This window comes from Neolamprologus brichardi, chromosome 9 (genome assembly GCF_056152115.1).
Source record: "Neolamprologus brichardi isolate AB-2024 chromosome 9, ASM5615211v1, whole genome shotgun sequence".
Taxonomy (NCBI): domain Eukaryota; kingdom Metazoa; phylum Chordata; class Actinopteri; order Cichliformes; family Cichlidae; genus Neolamprologus; species Neolamprologus brichardi.
Window position 1 is genome coordinate 19613659 of NC_142112.1, and position 19682 is coordinate 19633340.

Here is a 19682-nt window from a genome sequence, read left to right on the forward strand (position 1 = left end):
AGCCATACTTGGCTTTGATTCCATGCCACATTGTATATAAATAAGGGCAGTATTCCTGCACCTTTATTACTGTTTCATATTACCTCTTATTGTGCAAAACATAGCCCACCTACATGCTACAATTTGCAGTACATTTAGTATTATTGACCAAGGTCCATAGGCCCCTATAATTTAAGATACCAAGCGGAGACTTCTGCTGCGCTTCACTACAGGGTCCCTAATATCCTTTGGATTGAAGGCGCTTTAGTTTCCGCTCCAAGCCCGGGACAACATTAGATGGGTAAAAAGGTAAGAATTTCCTAAATGCATATGGAGTTATCTGAAATCATGGCTCTAGTATTCAGTCCTCTCCCCTCCTCCTCCCTTTTCTCCTCCTTTTTCTCTCTCGCCCCTTCTTTCTCAATTGTGTCCCTCGCCTCTGGCAAATGGGAGTCATTTGTTTGTGTGAACTTCCCATAACCCGCAGTGTGTGAGACACTTATCATTCAGAGTGGGGCTGCTTCGTCCCGAGTTGTAATACCTCTTCTCTTCTCTTCTCTTCTCTTCTCTTCTCTTCTCTTCTCTTCTCTTCTCTTCTCTTCTCTTCTCTTCTCTTCTCTTCTCTTCTCTTCTCTTCTCTTCTCTTCTCTTCTCTTCTCTTCTCTTCTCTTTGCCATGTCTGTTCCATTTGACATTTACCATGGTTCATCATAAACAAGTCTCCATATTTCTCTATTCTTTCATTCCCTTCATAATCCCTGCTACCTTTTTTCTCCCTTTACAGTACACCCCCTGCACTCTCATTCTCTCTCTCTCTCCAATCTCATTTCCTATGTAATCTCAGGCTACAGAGGACCATTTTCATTCCTGCTCTACTCATCTTATCATCCACCCTGTCACCTCCTCTGTCTGCTGTCCTTTTTTATATTCCTTTATTCTAACAAGTCTGCATCTGAGAACCCATCAATAGTCCACCCCTTTTCATTTCCCTAATGTAACCCCCCACTTGCACGCACATACACACAGCACTGTGTGGCCCTAACCCTTAATTTCATCACCGTAACCTGTTCCCCCTTCATTGCAATGTGGTGGACCCCGCTCCCTACAACTATGTAATTGACTGTGTGTGTGTGTGTATGTGTGTGTGTGTGTGTGTGTGTAGCCAGCAGTGCACTATTTTAAATCTGCGTGTGGATTATCTCTGCAGGTCAAAATGAACAGCAACAAGACAAAGCAGATAACTTAAAGAAGGAAGAAGATGTAAAGAGGTGAAAAAATTGTGAGACAAAAATAAATATGAAGGTGACGAAAGGAGGGTGAGACTGGGAGGGACAGACAAAGAGGAAAAGAGTGATTTTAAGGAGGGAAAGCTGTCACTGAAGGCCGAGGTGAACCCTCACCCTCATGCTTGCTTTAATCCCTCATTTATGTGAACTCAGCTTTGGAAATGAAGCTGTCTCTGTATTTTTCTTCCCTTCACCCATCCTGTGGTATAATCAGAAACCACACATGCATTCAACACACACACACACACACACACATATACACAATTGCAGGACAGAGACACAGAAAATCACTCAGGAGAGGTTTTAAATTCATTCCAGAGTTAGAGGCAGAGATTCATACCGCCTCACCTTGTCTCCTAGAGGAGAAATCATCGGATATGTTAGAGACAGAGGGGAATTATGGGTAAATGCACTGGTGAGGAATGATAGTCTGCAATCTCCGGCTGTAATCTCGGATCGCTGACACATGCCATTCATTTCAGACTGTACCAATATTCTCCTGCGTGGTCTGGAGCCAAAGTGTGTGACTTTGCAATTTTTTAAGCAATTTTCCATAAAAAAAATAAATCACAGTTTTAAATCACAAATGCAAAGTTACATTTAAAAAAAGAAATAAATAAACGCTGAAAACCACTCTCTTTAAAAATCTTTATTGCTTAACTAGTCCTGAAACTTTGATCTTTAATTCGTTTGGGAAAACCACAGATGAAGAATAAATGGTAAAAAGAAACATGTCAGTGTGTTTCACGCTTTAAAACATTAAATAAAATGACTGATATAGGCACTGTGACATCTTAAATGTTGCAGCTAAATGAAGGTGGCTTGTTGCATTTGTTAATCTTGTTTAGATTTTTTCATTCTTTTATTATTGAAATTGTGATTATTTTAATCTTTTATTTGGCTTAGGATGGCAGAAGAAGAAGGAAATATATATGCACGCAACCAATAAAATGCAACACGTCCCTGTGGAAACAACAGGACTGTACAGCCATCTAGTGGTCATGACAGAAAAAGGCAGTGTGGATTGTTATTTGATGAACAGATGAGAATAGGGGGATTAACTTTTTGCTCTCAATACTTATACAACAAATAATAATATTGCAGTTTGAAATCAGTTTTTCTCCAAAGCAAGTTAATCGATGCCCTATCAGCTTAGCCACTCTAGAAGCAATGGCCACTTTAGAACTTCTCAATCTTAAGTGTAAAATTAAAACATGCAAACCTAAGAACCGGCTAAGGAAGACCAAAACATTTCACAGTTGCATCCTTCTTTTGTTCCTCCTTCTGTCTGTCTCCTCATCCCTTTGTTTCACCTTCCTCAGGTGGAGTGAGTATCATACTGGTTTGTAATAGCGTGCTGTCAGTGTGGGCCGCTGTGAGGTGAGGTGTGGGGAGGAGAGCAGTGCGTCTCAGATGAGATATGTGACTGGCATGCTAACACGCAGTTTTATCTGAGCAAAAAGAGAGAGAGACAGGGCCCCCACATCTCCTCACTATAGGCCTTTGATTAAAGCTCCCCAGGTACGCACACATACTCACAATTCCAATAACACACACAGGAGTGTACACACACTCACCCGCTCGGATTCTAAATAAATTGCAGCTGGGAGAACACACACACACACACCTACTGTATATGCACATACACACATTTTTCCGTTGCAGGTGGTGTTGTTCTGACCTAAGCCAGGTAGCTTGTCCATTATGGAGTTGATAGGAGGATTTGGCCATGTTGATTCTAGACAACATCATCTCCTCCGCCATAAATAACCTGAATGTTTTCTCTGAGTCACACCACAATATATAGACAATAAGAGCTCTCAGCTTTATCCCTGGGTTGCATCCACTGCACGCAAACAATCACACATACACATAAACCTCCATAAAATGATTGCGTGTGGACGGACGTAAGCAGAATCACAGATTTAAAAGTACAGTTGGCCCCTGCTCAGCTTAGTTTTATTGTAAATTACAGCTTTGCATTCGAGTTTGGCTTCAATGTTTGTCTCAAAAATGTGTTTTCCTCAGATGGACCACGGGGGGAAGCTGGTTTGATTTTAGATGAGCAGCGTCGTCCGGCGCTGTGGTCTCAATAGCTTGCCAATAAAGCTTTGAATACAAACTGTATACCCCTGACCAGTGGAACTATGGGGGAGTGTGATGACTTCCATGAGGGAAGTAATAGACAAGCCACACTCACTATTACTGAATGTGGGTAAACCATATTGAAATATATTTCTGCCAATTTTTCATTATCTGTGTCTATATTGTCTTCCTTTCCAAATATGGAAAAAAAGTCAATTTTACCTTTTTTCTATTTAGCAAAAAAACCCTATACTGAAATTACTTTTTATGGTTGTAGAAACAGATAAATTGGAAAGGAATCATCTTTTTTTCCAGACATTTTTTTATTTGTTTTATAAAACACAAAAATGAATGAATGCATAGACATATAATATTTCATATATTACATATACAACAAGTAGTACACCTGGCACGCTGTTGTATTTCACCTCTTGACAGCTAGAGGGTAGTACTGTGCTACAGCATAATGTACTGAATGGCAAGGTCATTACAGTTAATCCAAATCGACAAATTCATTCACAAGCACTTCTTAAAGATTGTCTTTTAATCAACATATAAATTCAGAAATGTACACATCATCAGTACAAACCAACCAAAATATACAGCTGATTCAAGAAACTGAATGGATTTTAGATTTTCTGTAATTTTGAATATATACAGCAAGTTAAATATTATCCACATTCCTTTCTGTATTTATCATGAATTTCATTACTGCAACACTGATCTTTATTATATTAATATACATATGTATATCAGTCAAGTCTCATTGTGTAAGCTATGTGTATTATAACTCAGTATCAAATATTAACCACAAATTTAAATATATATATATATATATAATTTTAACTGTCATTTACTTCCTGTGTACATACTGTAGTTTAGAGGTGAGCACAGTTTTAGATGTATTAGGCCCAAAAGAACAGTATTATTTTTGTGATAGCCAGCTTTTTTTCCTGAGTATCTTTAATTTTTTTATATGTATTTTTTTTTTTTGCAATAGCTTTTTTTCCCTATAATGAATAAAAGCAATTTTTGTACATTCACATATTTTCAGATAAGCTATAAACTGTACAGTTTAGTACATTAGGATTGATCTACAGTAGATATATGTTTTATATATATGTATAACCAATCAAGTAAGAAATTTAAGACAAGAAAGAAAGTTAAAAAAAACATTTTCATTTCACTAAGCAAGAAGGGTGCCTTACTGACTTGAATACCATCAGTCAGTTAATGGTTTTAAGTAACCACATAGATGCACAACTTCCTTCATTAATCCCAGTTTTGCAGCAGAATATTAAACTCTGAGGGCTCAATTTTCTTGAGACCGAACACAGATGGAGGCTCAGACACAAAAGCAGCAACGGGTGAAACAGAAAGCACACAAATTTCAAAATAAAAATCAAGATACATCACCTTAAATAGGCTGTCAGCAGTGCTTATTTAAACAGACCCATTTATGTCTTAAAAGTAAAGTCGGCATTCTAAATATAAAAGAGTCTCTCTGCAAAATACCAGTTTAAAATACTCATCAAACAAAATAAACGGTCTTCAGGTCACTTAGAGATAATTTTGTTAAACAAACGGTCAGACTGAAATTCAGCGAAACCATGAAGAGAGCTCCTGCCGCCACCATCTGGATTTTTTTTTTCTTCCGGTGTGCTGCAAGCTTTTATCTTCCTTACTCAGCACAGCGAAATTAAAGGCTACTGGACTCCTGCAGGAGTCTATCCCTGATATTTAAAAAAATTAATTTGGAAGGCATGCATTTGAGCTTGTTTTAAAATGTTTTCACCAACATGTTTACTTGTTTAACATTCAGGTTGAATGAAAGTCATGTGAGCAAATATTTATGAATATGATTCCAGTGGTCAAAATGAAATATTATACAAATATAATGTGAATATATATAAGTTTAGATAGAGTGTGGACTTTGTATTACACAGAATATATACATATATATACGTATGTGTATATATATATATATATACATATGTGTGTGTGTGTGCACGTATTTTGATGGAACTCGGGACTCATCCTGGGGACAGCTGCATTACTCCAGATGATTTCACTGTTAAATCTCTGAGAAATAGCTTTCTAGTGTGATGCTCAGAAAAACAGAGGACATGCCTTTAGTTGACGGATCCTGCTGCCAAGTCTGGAGATTTAAATGAATAATAAAGTTGCTGCTGTGCCATCATCGCAACTTAAATACAATCCCTCTTTCATATCAGTGACTACAGTGGAAGCACACGTATCATTCTTGCTGCGGTGTGATGACTATGGGTAAGACATGGTCTGAGCGTGTTTTAAGGCAAATACAATTTTGTGCTAAAATGAGCACCAATATTTGACTGCGCCGCCTGATCAGGAAACCCAGAGCCTGCGCTGCCAAACACTCTGGTGCCAGGAAATAAGCAAATAAGCATAGACACACACGCAGACACACGCAGACACACACAGACAGCGTTGTACCTGAAAAAGACTGCATAAAAATTGTGCTTTTCTTTTGTGAGTTTTGCCACTGTAAGAAAATAAAACCTTGAAATGTGGTGCACATAACTGGTTAGGATAGCCAGGAGCTCCAGGAGTCATGGGGTAGGAAAGTCTAACTGTTGACACTGAACAGAGATTTCTGTCATAATTTTCATACCATGCCTGGATAATGAACAGGGGGCAAGGAAACTGATCTGCTGTCAGATTCGTTGACATAATGCAGGAAAGAGTCAGGGGTCTGTCTGTGCAGAAGGTGAAGGGCTCGCTGGAGGACAAACAGGCTGGGGAAAATGTTTGTACATTTCCGGTGCAGGACCCTGCGGGGGCGATGGGATGGGAGTGTCTGGAGAGGCTGCAGGAAAAGAGACAGGGACAAAGCAACATTTGTGTGATATACATACATATATATTACAGATTTTAATTACTTTGTTGAAGCATAATTAAAAAAAAAAACATTTTGTTTTTGGACACACTCTTTAGATAAGATAACGTATGTGTTTGTTTGTGTGTATGTGTGTGTCACGTTTGCTCCAGTGTTACTGAATGCACTTTACATGACTGCATGCATTTTTGTTTGTGTGTGTGTTAACTGATAGCATCCAGAAACTTACCTATTTGTGGAGTGTGATTGACAGGCATGGTACTGATGACCAATGTGTGTCCAGTCACAGGGTCCTGGGCCAGCTGGGTGTGTGCTGAATGGTGCAGGTGTGTGGGTTCTGTTGTAAGCCCTTAAAATATAACACAGGTGCAAATAAACTTCAACACACAGTGATGAAGTTGTAACCAGAGTAATTTTGCAGATTTCTTCCTACTTTGTTTCATGCTCTACTTTATGTTCAGGGGTGTGGATAAAGGGGGCACCTGGGGTGCCACTACCTCCCTGAAATTTGATTGCCACTCCTTGTTGCCCCCTTAAAGCTGTGTTGCCATGTCAGATAAATGTATAATTAAATGTAATAATAAATGTATAATTATGTAGTGCTAAATAAGTTAAATGCAGTGATAAAATTTTGAAAGATGGACCCCCTCTCATCTACCTCAGTAGTCTGGGCTACTGCCTACCATCCCCTGTAAATGTAGAGACTATGTTATTTATGTATACCACTCAGTAAAATTAAACATATATACTGTTGTAACCAGACTAACTTTTATTAAGCTTTTACCATATTACAGTTGCAAAGCGGTTAGGTTTTTGAGTGTTTCTACAGGTGAGAGGTCTGTTCACATTAAAATATATCAACTCACTGAATTTTCAGCTAGTTTGTTTGTATGTGTGTACATATCCTATTTCCTTTTAAAAAGATGGGCCAACCTGAATGAAACTTTGTACAGACATTGTCACATATACAGTAAATCCCAGTTCTTTTGATTTTGGTGTATCATGTTCACTTCATCATTCCCCTGAGGATGCCATGTTATGTTCTCCGATATGTGTATGTCGCCCATACGTGATTTCGCGGTCACGAAAATTTGAATTAATGAGAGAGTTCTGTTCGAGTCACCACTGAATACAGATTAAAGAATAAGAAATATGGTCCTTAAATATCACAGCCGTAGAACTTAACAGGTGACATTTCATTTCAGTAAAGCTAAAGAAGCTGTAAGTACTGCAAAAAGTTTTTATGTAAAACTAAATTTTTCATTTTGGTTATGTGGGTGTTGTTAATAATTCCTGTATTATATACACAATATTTCTTTAAAATATAAATGAATTACTATGAAGGCAGCAGTTTGAGGTTAAAAGACCAAAGGCAGGATGTGAAACCATGAGGCTACAATTGTGATCTTAAATTATTGTAGAAAATTTTTACAGATTTACTATCTCCTAAAGCCCCTTTTTTAAAAAAAAATTACAGGTCACATTTTTGTCTGTTTTTGGTGATTATTACCAGACATACTAACATAACCTGTAAGCCGTCTTTCTTTCTGTTTAAACAAGTTTATATATACATATATGTCTGTGCCATTCATGAGTAAAGCTAAAAAAAATTACTTATGATATGAGAAGACACATTGTTTTTTATAGATGTTTATAAGCTATATAGGATCTTTGTGCAATTTCCTTTTGTCTTTGAGTTTTGCTTGATCATACTCATTGCTAAATATATGTCATCTTAACAGAATTTGAATAGCCTGAGATTTTTTATTACTGCGTTTTGTGTGTGGTTTCGTTCTACGTTCTGACAAGATGCTGGCAAATGCAACAAACGCAGCTATTTCTGTGCTCTTTCTTTTAAGTCGGGTTGTCATATCATGGAGGGGTTTTTTAAGCATATATGGTGAAAACTGGAAAACATTTTTGGAGATGACTTTTTAGTTTATGTCTCAAGCTTCAATTGTCTGTCATGGCCCTCCTGAGAATATATTTGATGCACTGTAGCTTTAACTTCAGATTTCCCGTATTTATATACATTTAGATGTGTTTGCAGATGTCCCTAGCAGCATCTTATGTACCCGGTTTATTCTATTTCAGCTTAACGTAATATAAATATAAATATAAATGCATATTGTACAAAGTTATTGTGTAAAATCTTTAACTTTTTGCCTCCTGTATATAAACTAGAAAACTTTCGAGCAAGTATTCTTTTCGTTTTCCGCAGTGCTTCATAATTCTGCACTGAGGAATTTCAGCAGAGGATTTGGTGGTAGTGCTCAAGGTCAAATTTGTTTTTTCTGCAGATTTACAAGCACAGACATCAGCCAATCTCACCTCCTAGAAGCATTTCATGCAACAGGTTGTCTATCTTGGCCAGGCCGCAAAACTTAATGAACTGGAGCTGTTCGATCATCTGCCAGGTGATGCTCTGCAGGGTGGGCAGCAGGAGTAACAGCTCTCCAAAACGACCCCTGGAGTCATACTGACGATCATTAATGTAGTCTTCCAGACTCATCTGAACCTGTGCGCACGCACAAACACAGAGTCCCTATGTGGTCACTGTCATTATAGGCAAAATCCATTTTTCTTTTATTTTGCTGACATATTGAAAGAAGATGTGCATAAATTAAAAGAAAAATACATGATGACATTGAGGTTGACATTGACAGGATGGTTGCTTTTGAAATCCAAATCATTTACATGACTGAAAATTTTAAAAAAAAAGAAAGAAAAAGCTAAAAAATATCCTAGAAAGACCAGATGTCTCGCAACAATCTAGAAAGGTCAAATGCTTGACCTACCTGCAGTCGCATGGTCTTAATCTTCGAAGGATCCCGCAAAGACTTTGCATCTGCAGAATGGAAGGCAAAGCAAGGAAGGGGGGTTGCGTTAAGGCGGGGAAGGGATATATGACAGGATTGAGGGACGGGGCAGCACAGGATAAATAAATAAATAAAAATGGGAAGATCATGGATGGAATTGCGGATATGAGTGGAATTGATGGAATGATTATGGTCAAACTTTGGCATGAAGTGCAAAATGAAGGATTTAGTGAAGGGGATAGAAAAGGGAGGGAGTAACAAAACATGGGGGCAGGGATTGTGGTCACACTAGGGTAACGTAAAGAGGCAAGAGAGGGATTGGGACCTAACTTTGAGGGGAAATCTAGCCGGGACATGTTGGGAAAGATGGATATGGGCAAAAAAGGCAATGCAGACAAGATAAAATCGTCTGTTCAAATTGATTGTGATGTCTGTCATCATCTGTGGTTTACTATTTTTACTGGTTCTGGGGTTAAATGCCACTTTTTATTCATTACCTGGGTCAAAAAAGACAATAGCCTTGAGTGCTGCAAACTCGTTGTCATCTATTTGTATTTCCTGGAAGGGCCGCACCAGCTCATCCAGGACTCTGTTGGCTACCCTACAGATCTCTGGTTCAGGACTGTCTCTGTGGATCACACAGCCATTACCTGCAGGGACAGTGAGTAAGGTTAGCGGCAGTGTTGAGATGAAGTAGGTATTGAACATGGGTGTGTATGAGGTGGAGCGCTGTGGTATGTGCTCTTGGAGCCAGGTGGATTTTTGTTTCCTTCAGAGAAACTTGTAGACTCTCTTTTAGGCAGGGCAATGGGCTATGGAAAATAGGTGTGGAGATCTTAAGAAGTATAAAAGTGCCTGATTGTTTGTAGTTGCTTACAGTATGATGTACCGATAATGAATAATGTAATTTACAAGAAAAACTTTTGAAGTCACAGAGAAACAGAAAGCTTTAGTTAATCATTCTAAGTCCACATGACTTCACCACACATAAGGAAGAGGCCTTTCTAGTCATTGGTTTCTACCTAAAAGCAGGAAGTCCTTGAATGGCATTGACCTTTTGGCAACCCCAAGCAAGAGGTGTTCACCAGCATGAGCCCGAAGCAAGCTCACCTATGGACAAACACACACAGGTAAACAAAGAACAGAAACAATGTAACAATGCCTCAACAATGCCCTAGTGGTCTGTGTATGCTAATTTAAAATAGCATTTAATCATTACCTTCAAATATTCTGTTTTCAAACCTCGCACACCAACAAGTGCTGAAAATTAGTTTCCAAAACCAGACATGAGATAATAAGTACAGTATTGTACAAATGTCCTGAGTCCACCCTCATTTCTCTATATTTTGGTTCCAAGTGCTTGCTTCAAATTTTTTAAAGTGGTCTTGATCAATAGTTCTCCAGGATGTCTGGAGGGCTTTGTACCTGACTGTTTTCAGAGGAATGTTTATTTGTTTTGTTTCGCTCTGCATTTTGTTAAGCTATTTCAAATGGACCTATGAATCATTCAAGCATAAAAAAGGAGTGTAACTCAAGGGATTAACCAATGTTCTGTCTACACATAACAACTCTGGAAAAGAAACCATTTTAAATTGTATCTTTAAGCACTTTGTTGCTAGCAACCTAAAAAAAACGCAATTTCTTCCCCTTTCCTTAGTTGAATTTATGGCAAATGCCAACGATAACTACGGAAGAGGATTAGGGACACTGGGACAAAAAAAGAAGCGGGCACGTCTTTTTTTTCCTTCTTTTCCTGAATTCTGAGAAAAAAGACAGAATTCTGAGATTAAAGTCAGAATTCTGAGATTAAAGTCAGAATTCTGAGAAAAAAGTCAGAATTCTGAGATTAAAGTCAGAATTCTGAGATTAAAGTCAGAATTCTGACTTTTTTCTCAGAATTCTGACTTTTTTTTCAGAATTCTGACTTTAATCTCAGAATTCTGACTTTAATCTCAGAATTCTGACTTTTTTCTCAGAATTCTGACTTTAATCTCAGAATTCTGACTTTAATCTCAGAATTCTGACTTTTTTCTCAGAATTCTGACTTTTTTCTCAGATTTTTTTTCCAGTGGCCCTAATCCTCTTCTGTAGATAACACAGTTTCACAGGCATAAAATATATATATTTTTGCACCTGCAAGGGGATTCTCAAAAAGCTGTTACTTGAAAATTTGGCATATCTCAGCAATGTGTGTAAAAACATGGAGAATCTGTACAAGTGGAGGATAAAAGACGATGCGGCAAGCCTAAACAGTATGTGCAGAAGATGAAGAGTAACTGAAAGTCACGTCGTTAGGAAATAGGAAAACTCCAGCAAGGACCTTAGCAACTAAAAGGTGCATCTGGCCCTTCAGCTGTTCACCAAGCCTTAGTAGAAACAGCCTCAGTGCAAAGGTGGCTGTCAAGAAGCCATGGGCAAGAACTGGACTGTGTCATTAATATATACAAAGGAGATCAGGAGAGAGGCACAGCAGTGAATGTCCACAGAAACCTGTAAATTACGGTGGAGGCTCTCAGCCAGTGGTGCTGTGAATCTTGTCAAACATGGATTGGCCTCGCAAGAGCCTGGACCTTAACATTATTGAAGCAGTGTGACTTAATTGGGACTGAGAACATAACATTCAAAGAATAGCTTTAGAATGGCCTTTAAGACTACCTCAAGAAATGGCAAGAAATTTTTAGGTTGAATTGGATATTAAAGGCAGTCATACAAAACTTCAAGTTCCTTAGGATTGTCCAAACTCTGTACAAAGTCTTTCCATGTATGTTTTTAGATGTTACAGTACATTGCTATAGCCATTTGCTCTCATAATATTAGGAAGTGAGGGGCAGCTCAAGACTTTTGCACAGTACTGTATGCATGACACTCATTACATGCAAAGAAGAAATGTCACAGTCACAGATTGCAAATCAGGCAGAACAGCCAGTTACCTGGTCATCCAGTGGAAGTTCTCCAAAAGTAGGAATATATTTGGCCCATTCCACCAACACCAATAACTGCTGTCTCATAGAATCACATATGTCCCCTACAGTGGCTGACTTCTGCTCTGACAAGTCTGCTATTCCAACCGGAGTAGTGCTCTGCCGGAGAAGAGGAATTGAACAGCTTGCAGGTTAGTCACTCATGTTACCGATAAAGTTAATCAACTAACATACAAACATAAAAGAGATTTAAAATAAGACATTTATAAAAGGGATTATCACCTGGTGCGACAATGATTCTGCTTGGGCCAAAATAGTAATGGTTGGAAGGTCTTGGGAGTCGGAGATACTTCTTCGGGAACTGATCCGATCCCTCTCATTCTGCACAGCTAATATATCACAGCCATAATTATGTTTGTGTGTATGCATGAAAGAGGAAGCAATCTAAAAAAGGGAACAGTGAAGAAGCAACATCTCCAACACTTTACCAGTCAAATAGCCCCCCCCCCCCCCCCCCCCCCCAAAAAAAAAAAAGAGTAACAAAGTAACAATAATGAAGCTTTATTCCTGGTTTTCCAGTTTTGAGGCTTTCAATTTTAAGTAATTTATGAGCGTTAAGAGATGCCTGCATACACTACGACAGTTAATAATTAGGAAAAATAGCAGTACAGACTCTCATCAACAAAAGGAGTCAAACGTTAACCTGATACAATCCAGAACAACATGTTTAAATAACACATGATTAGGGGTTGTAAAACTCTGAGCCAAGGTTATACCCCTCATAAATATAAACACACACTAAGTAAACACCTGTTTTATGGCAGAGCCCATTTCATCCATCTTGAAGCAGTTGTCGGTTTCTCTGACAGAAGTATTTCCTTCTCTCATTTTAATTTTCCACTTTGTCAGTAAACTTCACTAAGAAAGGTACTTCTCCTTCATAGTGTGTATATAATGTACATACAGTGCTGTGAAAAAGGATTGGCCCTCTTCATGATGCCTTATCTTTTTGCATATTTGCCACATTTACATGTTTCAGATGATGGAACCAATTTTAATATTAGACAAAGATAACTCGGGTAAATACTGGTTGACAGTTATCTAAACCCACCTGGCCCTACGTGGAAAAGTAAATGGGCCCTAAACTTAATAACTGGTTGTGCAATGAGTCATTCACATCGCGGTGGAAAAACTTTGGCCCACTTTGGAAAACTATTTTTATTCCATTTCATTTTGAGCATGAACAGCCTCTTTAAGGTCATGCCGAAGCATCTCAGTAGAATTTGAGTCCAGACTTCGACTAGACCACTCCAAACACTTCCGGAATGTTTTGGATCATTGTTCTGCTGCATAACCTGAGAACACTTAAGCTTGACTGATGATGGATGGTCTTCTTTATGTAAAGAGCAGAATTCTTGGTTCCATCAGTTATGGCAAGTCATTCAAGTCCTGAAGTAGCAGAGCAGGACCAGATCACCATTGCCAAGTCGCTTTCTTATTGTTGAATCATGAACTCTGACCGTAATTGAGACAAGTGACCTTTCAGCCTACTTCATTTCTCACTTTCTTGATTTATCTGATCTGGCAGATGAATGAAATCATTGTTTAAAAAATGCATTTTGTATTTACTCAGGTTATCTTTGTCTGATATTAAAATTTGTTTGACAATTTGTGTGACATATATGCAGAAACGTAAAAGATCAGGAAGACTCTATCTCTATTCTCTGCATGTAGGTGTAACAATTTCACATCGCGTCTCATTCAAAAGAGGTTTCACTACCTTCTTTTTTCATGCCAGCTCTGAAGCATTTGTTGAGTCTGCAGAAACGACACTGGTTCCTCTTATCTTTATCCACGACGCACTGTCTGCTGAACCTTCAGAACATGCAAAGTTATCAGAGCAAGAAAATTGTGACATATCATTCAACAATAAAGTATGCAACCCTGAAACAAAAAGCAAATGATCACTATTTTTGGCAAATTATCTTAAGGGTGCATGCGTATAAAAGCACATTTGTGATGATATTTATGACAATTGCATGAACTATTTCTTACATTTCCAACATGCATACACACATTGTGCATTTTATGCTTCCACAGTGTATCTTTGCAAACTGTACCTGCAGGTATAGACGTGGCTCTTGCGTATCGAGCGTCTGAAGAAGCCTTTGCAGCCATCACAGCTGGAGGCTCCATAGTGTTTCCCTGTGGCTTTATCTCCACAGATTGCACAGTTACTAATGATCCCATCTGGACCAGGCAGGCTTGGCTCTGTCGGCATGCTGTCTGGAGCACCAAAAAAACAAAACAAAACACTCACACAGGTAAATACAAATACATATGCATGTCATCATTCTTCCAAAAGTGATTCACTTTGTGCATTTTATGATAATGATGGAGATTTTGACACTTTGGTCCTGAATCTCCAATAACCAGATATGAAAGACCGTAGGCTACAGTTCAAATTATTTTCACACATTTCAAGCTATTCAGTGACCCCTAAAGCCCTGTGGGTGGGGGCTTTTGGATCACGAAAGAGGCCACTCTGATCAGGAAATGATCATAGGATTAAAGGTGATTTTGTAATGACTTTTATCCCCAAAGGAACTCAAAAGTCCCACTCGGTAGGTCAGCAAAATGCCCCTTCACCATTAGACCCCCTACATCCTAGATTTTTTCCTTTAACTTGTCAGTGTAGTGCCTTTGTGGGAGCAATTAAGTTATAAAATGTTTAGTTAATTAGTCACTGTGTGAAGCCTTACTCCAGAAATAACAAATATCAAAATGTAACCAAAAAACAAAACAACCCCCCCCCCCCCCCCCCCCCCCCCCCCAATACCTGCTTATCATTGATGCACGGTGGTCACAGGTGCTCACTGCAAAATCTAGAAAAGGAATTCTTGTGTCCTCAAACCATTTATCACTGAAGGAAACCCATAACACTGCTGATACTTCTCTGGTAAATGTGTTGTGCATTGTGTTGGAGGATGTCTGGTATTACCAGACATTGCTGTTAATGACAAAACATGATTGTCATTGTCTTTATTTCTATTTTTATGTCTTTATTGTCATCATCAACATAATCTCTACCATTATCACCAGCACCAGCACCGTCACTGTAATAGAAACCATCACCATCGTCACTGCCTCCATCTAAGTTGTTCTGTTAAAGTCTACGAAATGGAACCTGCTGTCGATCGAGTAAAAACTCAAGACGCATTGAACACATACATGTTTAAATTTCTACTGCGCACAACTCATTTGGTCTCACACGGGCCAGTGCCATTGTTAAATGAGTCAATGAGTGTCTACAGTAAATGTTTGACTAATTTTCCTTCCATGCTGAGGTAACGCCCGTGTATCACAGAGATTTGTGCTTGCTGTCCAGTAAAATATCTTTATGACACATTCCTGCAGTTTCTGCCTAAACTGCTTGGTTATCATTCATTTAGTCCCCCTCAAACTTTGACACAGCCCTTTTATTTCCTTCACAACACACACTTCCTTTCATGATGCATACACACATACACAGGCAGCAACAGGCAAGTGGGATTTACTATACATAATGTTGTCAAGCAAGACACACATACACACTGGCAGTCAGTATTAAAACATCAGTCAGAGTTTCCCAAGCAGTGCACTTGAGCATATCAAACACATCAAACACATTTCCCCTCTTTCTGCAAATAGCAACTCATTTGCGTTCAGCTGCTGTCACTAAACTTCATCAGTGACTGTCTTATTTAACAAACAACCACAACTCCTCATCCAGTACTCTGGCTGATGACCCAATCAGATCATTCTAAAGGCCCTGATAAGTATGTGAGAGAGTGGCCTATCTTTCAATGTATGTCTTTCTGTGTGCTTGACTTGTTTGTGTTTTGGTGTGAATCTGTCTGTATTTGCACACACTTACCTCGTCCTACATAGAGTACCTCTGCATGCTCAAAGCCCAGCGTGTTGTATGAAGGATCCAGGCCTTCACAGTAGTTGGCTACTTCCATATCTAACAGAGTTTTACTCGGAGGAGTAGGAGGATACTTCATTCCTGTTTGAGCCTGGTTTTCTCTCTCCTCTTCTCTTCTCTTCTCTTCTCTTCTCTTCTCTTCTCTTCTCTTCTCTTCTCTTCTCTTCTCTTCTCTTCTCTTCTCTTCTCTTCTCTTCTTTTTTCCTATAGTCCTGCCTCTGTTTCATCTATTTCTTTCAGAAATAACAAGGGAGATCCCTGTAATAAAAGACCCATAATCTGATCTGATTGGGCCTTGAACAATAAGGAGGGGAGGAGCTGGGGTTCTTCTCACCTTATTACACTTCACTTATCTACCCTTCTCTCATACACTTATCACAGGGATGAATAGATAGTGAGAAAAGAGACATTTCCTTTCCCTCCTCTGTCTTTCATTGCTCTTTTATTTATTTATTTATTTGGAGAACGCTTGTACACTATGTGTACAATTTAGGCGTTTGTTCTTACAGAGAGTAACATGTATGAATGTGCATCTGACGTGTGTGTGTGTGTGTGTGTGTGTGTGTGTGTGTGTGTGTGTGTGTGTGTGTGTGTGTGTGTGTGTGTGTGTGTGTGTGTGTGAGTGAATGTGCGTGTCCTTCCCAGGTTTCCTAATCTAATCAATGGTGAAGTAATAGCACCACCACCTCAGCAGATATAATCTATAAGGACACGCAGTGAAGTAGAAAACACTGATAACTCCCATTAAGGCATCCACATACACACCAACGGTTCACCCAACCCACTGTTTTTAACTCTTTATTTACTCTTTTTCTACTACAAGTTTCTAAATAATCTGACTGCTACTTTAAACATCACCAACAACACTGCTTTTAATTTCTTCTTCTTTCATAGTTTTTTTTTTAGCTCAGTCATCAATGTCTATGGTTTCATATCAGTTAGAATAATTATTTGCAAAAAAACAAACAAAACAAAAACAAAAAAAACAAGATTAGTAAGTACAAATTGACTCTAAAGTGCAAATTGAACAGGTGTTACCCTCCTATTTTGAGTCAGGGATGTTAAAAGCATAAGATGACCACCTTTGCATGAATCCATCAACATGTGCCTAACCCACCCATTTAAATCAGGGGTTTCATTACACTAACTCTTATTGTGTGGGTTAAAGGTAATCAGCTTGAGGCATTGTGCTGTGAAGGCTGTAAATGATAAGAGGCAGTGTTATAGGAGATTTGATGCCCTAAATCAGCAATGAATGGCCCAGTCAGAGGGGTTCATCATATATGTGCAGGTATGGTGTGGTCAGTTTAGGCAACAATATTGCACACATGACAGAAAACGCTATTATCACTTGGCTGCATAGTAATAACAGATATATTCTATAATATTGGAAGCGTAGGGACTAAGAGACAGAGGCGATAGAGAGAGAGAGCGATGTGATAGAGAGATTATAGAGAGATTACATTTTAACAGGTAGTAACGTTAGGACTCCTGACTCATCACATTTGTGGAAAGGGAAGATGACAAAATTGTATCCTTATGGTCACATTTATTCTGTAGTAGCATTACGGTAGAATCAGAAAGTGTAATATGAGGTTGTAAGTATAAAGGCATGAGGGTAAATGCGGATGCTCCATGTTAGTTTCTAATAAAGGTTCTTATGTGATTACAGTTTAATAGACAACAAAGAATCGTGCTTTTAGGCTTGTAGATAGAAAGAAAAATCAATGTTCACTCAAAAGTAAAAAAATCTTTAATCCAGAACAGCCTAAACGTTCTAAAAGGCTTTTTTAAAGCTTCACCTTCCACTCTTAAGAGCAAGGACAGAAAGCACAGCAATTGAGGTCTTTATTTATGTAATGATGAGTGCCTTTGATCTTTCCCCTCTTTTTCATTTTGAATACATAAGAAAGCACTTTCTGATTTGCACTAAGGAAGCTACAACATTTGGAACAGCGAAGGTGATCAGCTGCTCGTGTTGTTTTACAGTAGGTTGTTAATTTTGTTGATCTCTCAGATACATTGAAAGCCTATTCTGTCACCTGGCAAAAAAAGAAAATATAATATAGAAGCAGTTCAGCCTAGACGTAAATTTAAATTTAAAAGATTTTAATGTATGAGAATCACATTTATAGAAACAGTTGTAATTCTAAAAAGGTATTGTGGCTTGTTGCAGGACATGTCTGAGAATGCTTGCATCTGCCTAGCAACCAAAAGCCTTTTGTGACCATAAAACCCATAGCTAAGAGCCTATATCTGTGTGAACTGGCCATAATACTGTCGCTTCTATTTAGACTAGGTTTTAATAGTCACAGATGACAATCAGCCTCGATTACTGACTCTAGTAAACCCTTACTTCCCGATACTCTGGAAACAGTTAAGTACGCAGTTCAGTAGTATTCACTCCTAAAACTGTACATCTTTAACACATTTGTTTATTATGTGTTGCAAAAGAGAGGAAGAGAACATGCAAGAGAATAGACGCATGAAATAAATAGTTAACTATGGTTTTGCAACTCTCACTCTTCACAGTGGAAAAGTTAGCGTTACTGTATATGCAAGCTAAAAAAAAAATGTTAAAAAAATACAAATCAATAATTCAGCTGAAGTGCATCCTGTTGGTTTAGACATTATAGTTAAGTTTAAGTCTAACAGAACAGCATGTACAGTAAAGGGCAGACCGATCTGCACAGCCTCAAAAGTCAATCAACAACTCTGGAAATGCCTCAGCAAAACAATCCCATTGCAATCTGGGCTAAAAAATTAACTAAGGGTTGTTTCTTTTTTCTCAATATGAGTATTGCACGTACTTCACGTATTGTCAAGGTTTGTGCAAAAACCAAGTAGTTTTGTTCACACAGGCGTTGCATGTTCTTGTAAATAGTAAAAAAAGATATAGAGCAAAACTTCCGCCTCCTTCAGATCAATTCATTATAGAACTGCATTATAGAAATGGAATCATCCTATTGGACATTAAATGCAGTGATAGTCGTAGTAGAAGAAAAACACCACATGAACAGATTACCATCTTTCTGCAGATGAAATGGGTTATCGCCCGATCAGCGCAAGCCCATGTGGCAAAGTTAGTATTTCTTATCTGCTTTTTACAAAATGCCTGCAGATACAGAGTACTGGCTACAGGACATAGCAGCAGGTGCCGTTTGTGCGAACAAGGAGTCCAACCATTGCCACCATAATACAGAAACCACGTGATTTAAGGGAACGCATTCACAAACTTCCTTGAAAAACTACCAAAGGTAACCTTCACTCCCACTACAGCAAAAAACAACACTTCTTCTACTCTTCTTATTCTGATGTGAACCATTTGAATTTCAGCGACAGTGTACTTAAAAAGAAATGTTTGGCTTACCTGTGTTTCTTTTTCTGTCCGGGATGTGCATTTATCCGGGTGTACTGTTGTTCTCCGGCAGCTAGCAGCCCTGAGCCCCTCAGTGTGCCATTAGACTAAGTCACACTGAGCATGGGAAAATGGTAAAGGTGTTCAACCACATTAAAAGGGAAGGTTGGAGAGCTGAGCGGCCTATAATTCAGAAAGCGACACATTGGATGGCGCCACCATAGCCCTGTCATTAGATCGATTTACTAAACAAACTCAAACTAGGGTGGGGATGTTAAACAGTAACCAGGACCATAAAACTGAAAAGGAAAAGATCACCAGGTGTGAGTCTGTGTGTGTGTGTGTAGGTGTGTAGGTGTGTGTGCCCTCTGAGGGTAGAAAGTATGAGA

The 19682-nt window shown here is 38.6% G+C and overlaps 1 protein-coding gene across 2 annotated transcripts; it reads right to left on the reverse strand.

The window, feature by feature from the left end:
- Positions 1 to 5222: 5222 nt before the first annotated feature.
- On the reverse strand, positions 5223 to 19518 carry hnf4g (hepatocyte nuclear factor 4, gamma). 2 transcript variants are annotated; one of them, XM_087846080.1, is made up of 11 exons: positions 19306 to 19518; positions 14089 to 14254; positions 13749 to 13843; positions 12251 to 12357; positions 11978 to 12127; positions 10070 to 10157; positions 9545 to 9697; positions 9027 to 9076; positions 8560 to 8746; positions 6458 to 6577; positions 5223 to 6198 (listed from the first exon to the last, which is right to left on the reverse strand). In XM_087846080.1, exons 1-11 carry the CDS (start codon positions 19334 to 19336, stop codon positions 6077 to 6079), a joined length of 1269 nt encoding a protein of 422 aa, XP_087702206.1. In that variant the 5' UTR covers positions 19337 to 19518; the 3' UTR covers positions 5223 to 6076. The 2 variants fall into 2 exon arrangements, with proteins under 2 accessions (XP_087702206.1, XP_087702207.1); XM_087846081.1 differs by lacking the exon at positions 19306 to 19518 and adding an exon at positions 15885 to 16045.
- Between the last annotated feature and the right edge of the window lie 164 nt (positions 19519 to 19682).

Excerpts from the sequence above, each read along its gene's own strand:
- hnf4g (XM_087846081.1), bottom strand. The coding sequence starts at position 16,014 with ATGAAGTATCCTCCTACTCCTCCGAGTAAAACTCTGTTAGATATGGAA. Across the intron at positions 14,255-15,884 it reads GGTACTCTATGTAGGACGAG|ACAGCATGCCGACAGAGCCA; the intron begins GTAAGTGTGTGC and ends TTGGTGCTCCAG. Across the intron at positions 9,698-10,069 it reads CAAGGACTTCCTGCTTTTAG|GTAATGGCTGTGTGATCCAC; the intron begins GTAGAAACCAAT and ends CTGTCCCTGCAG.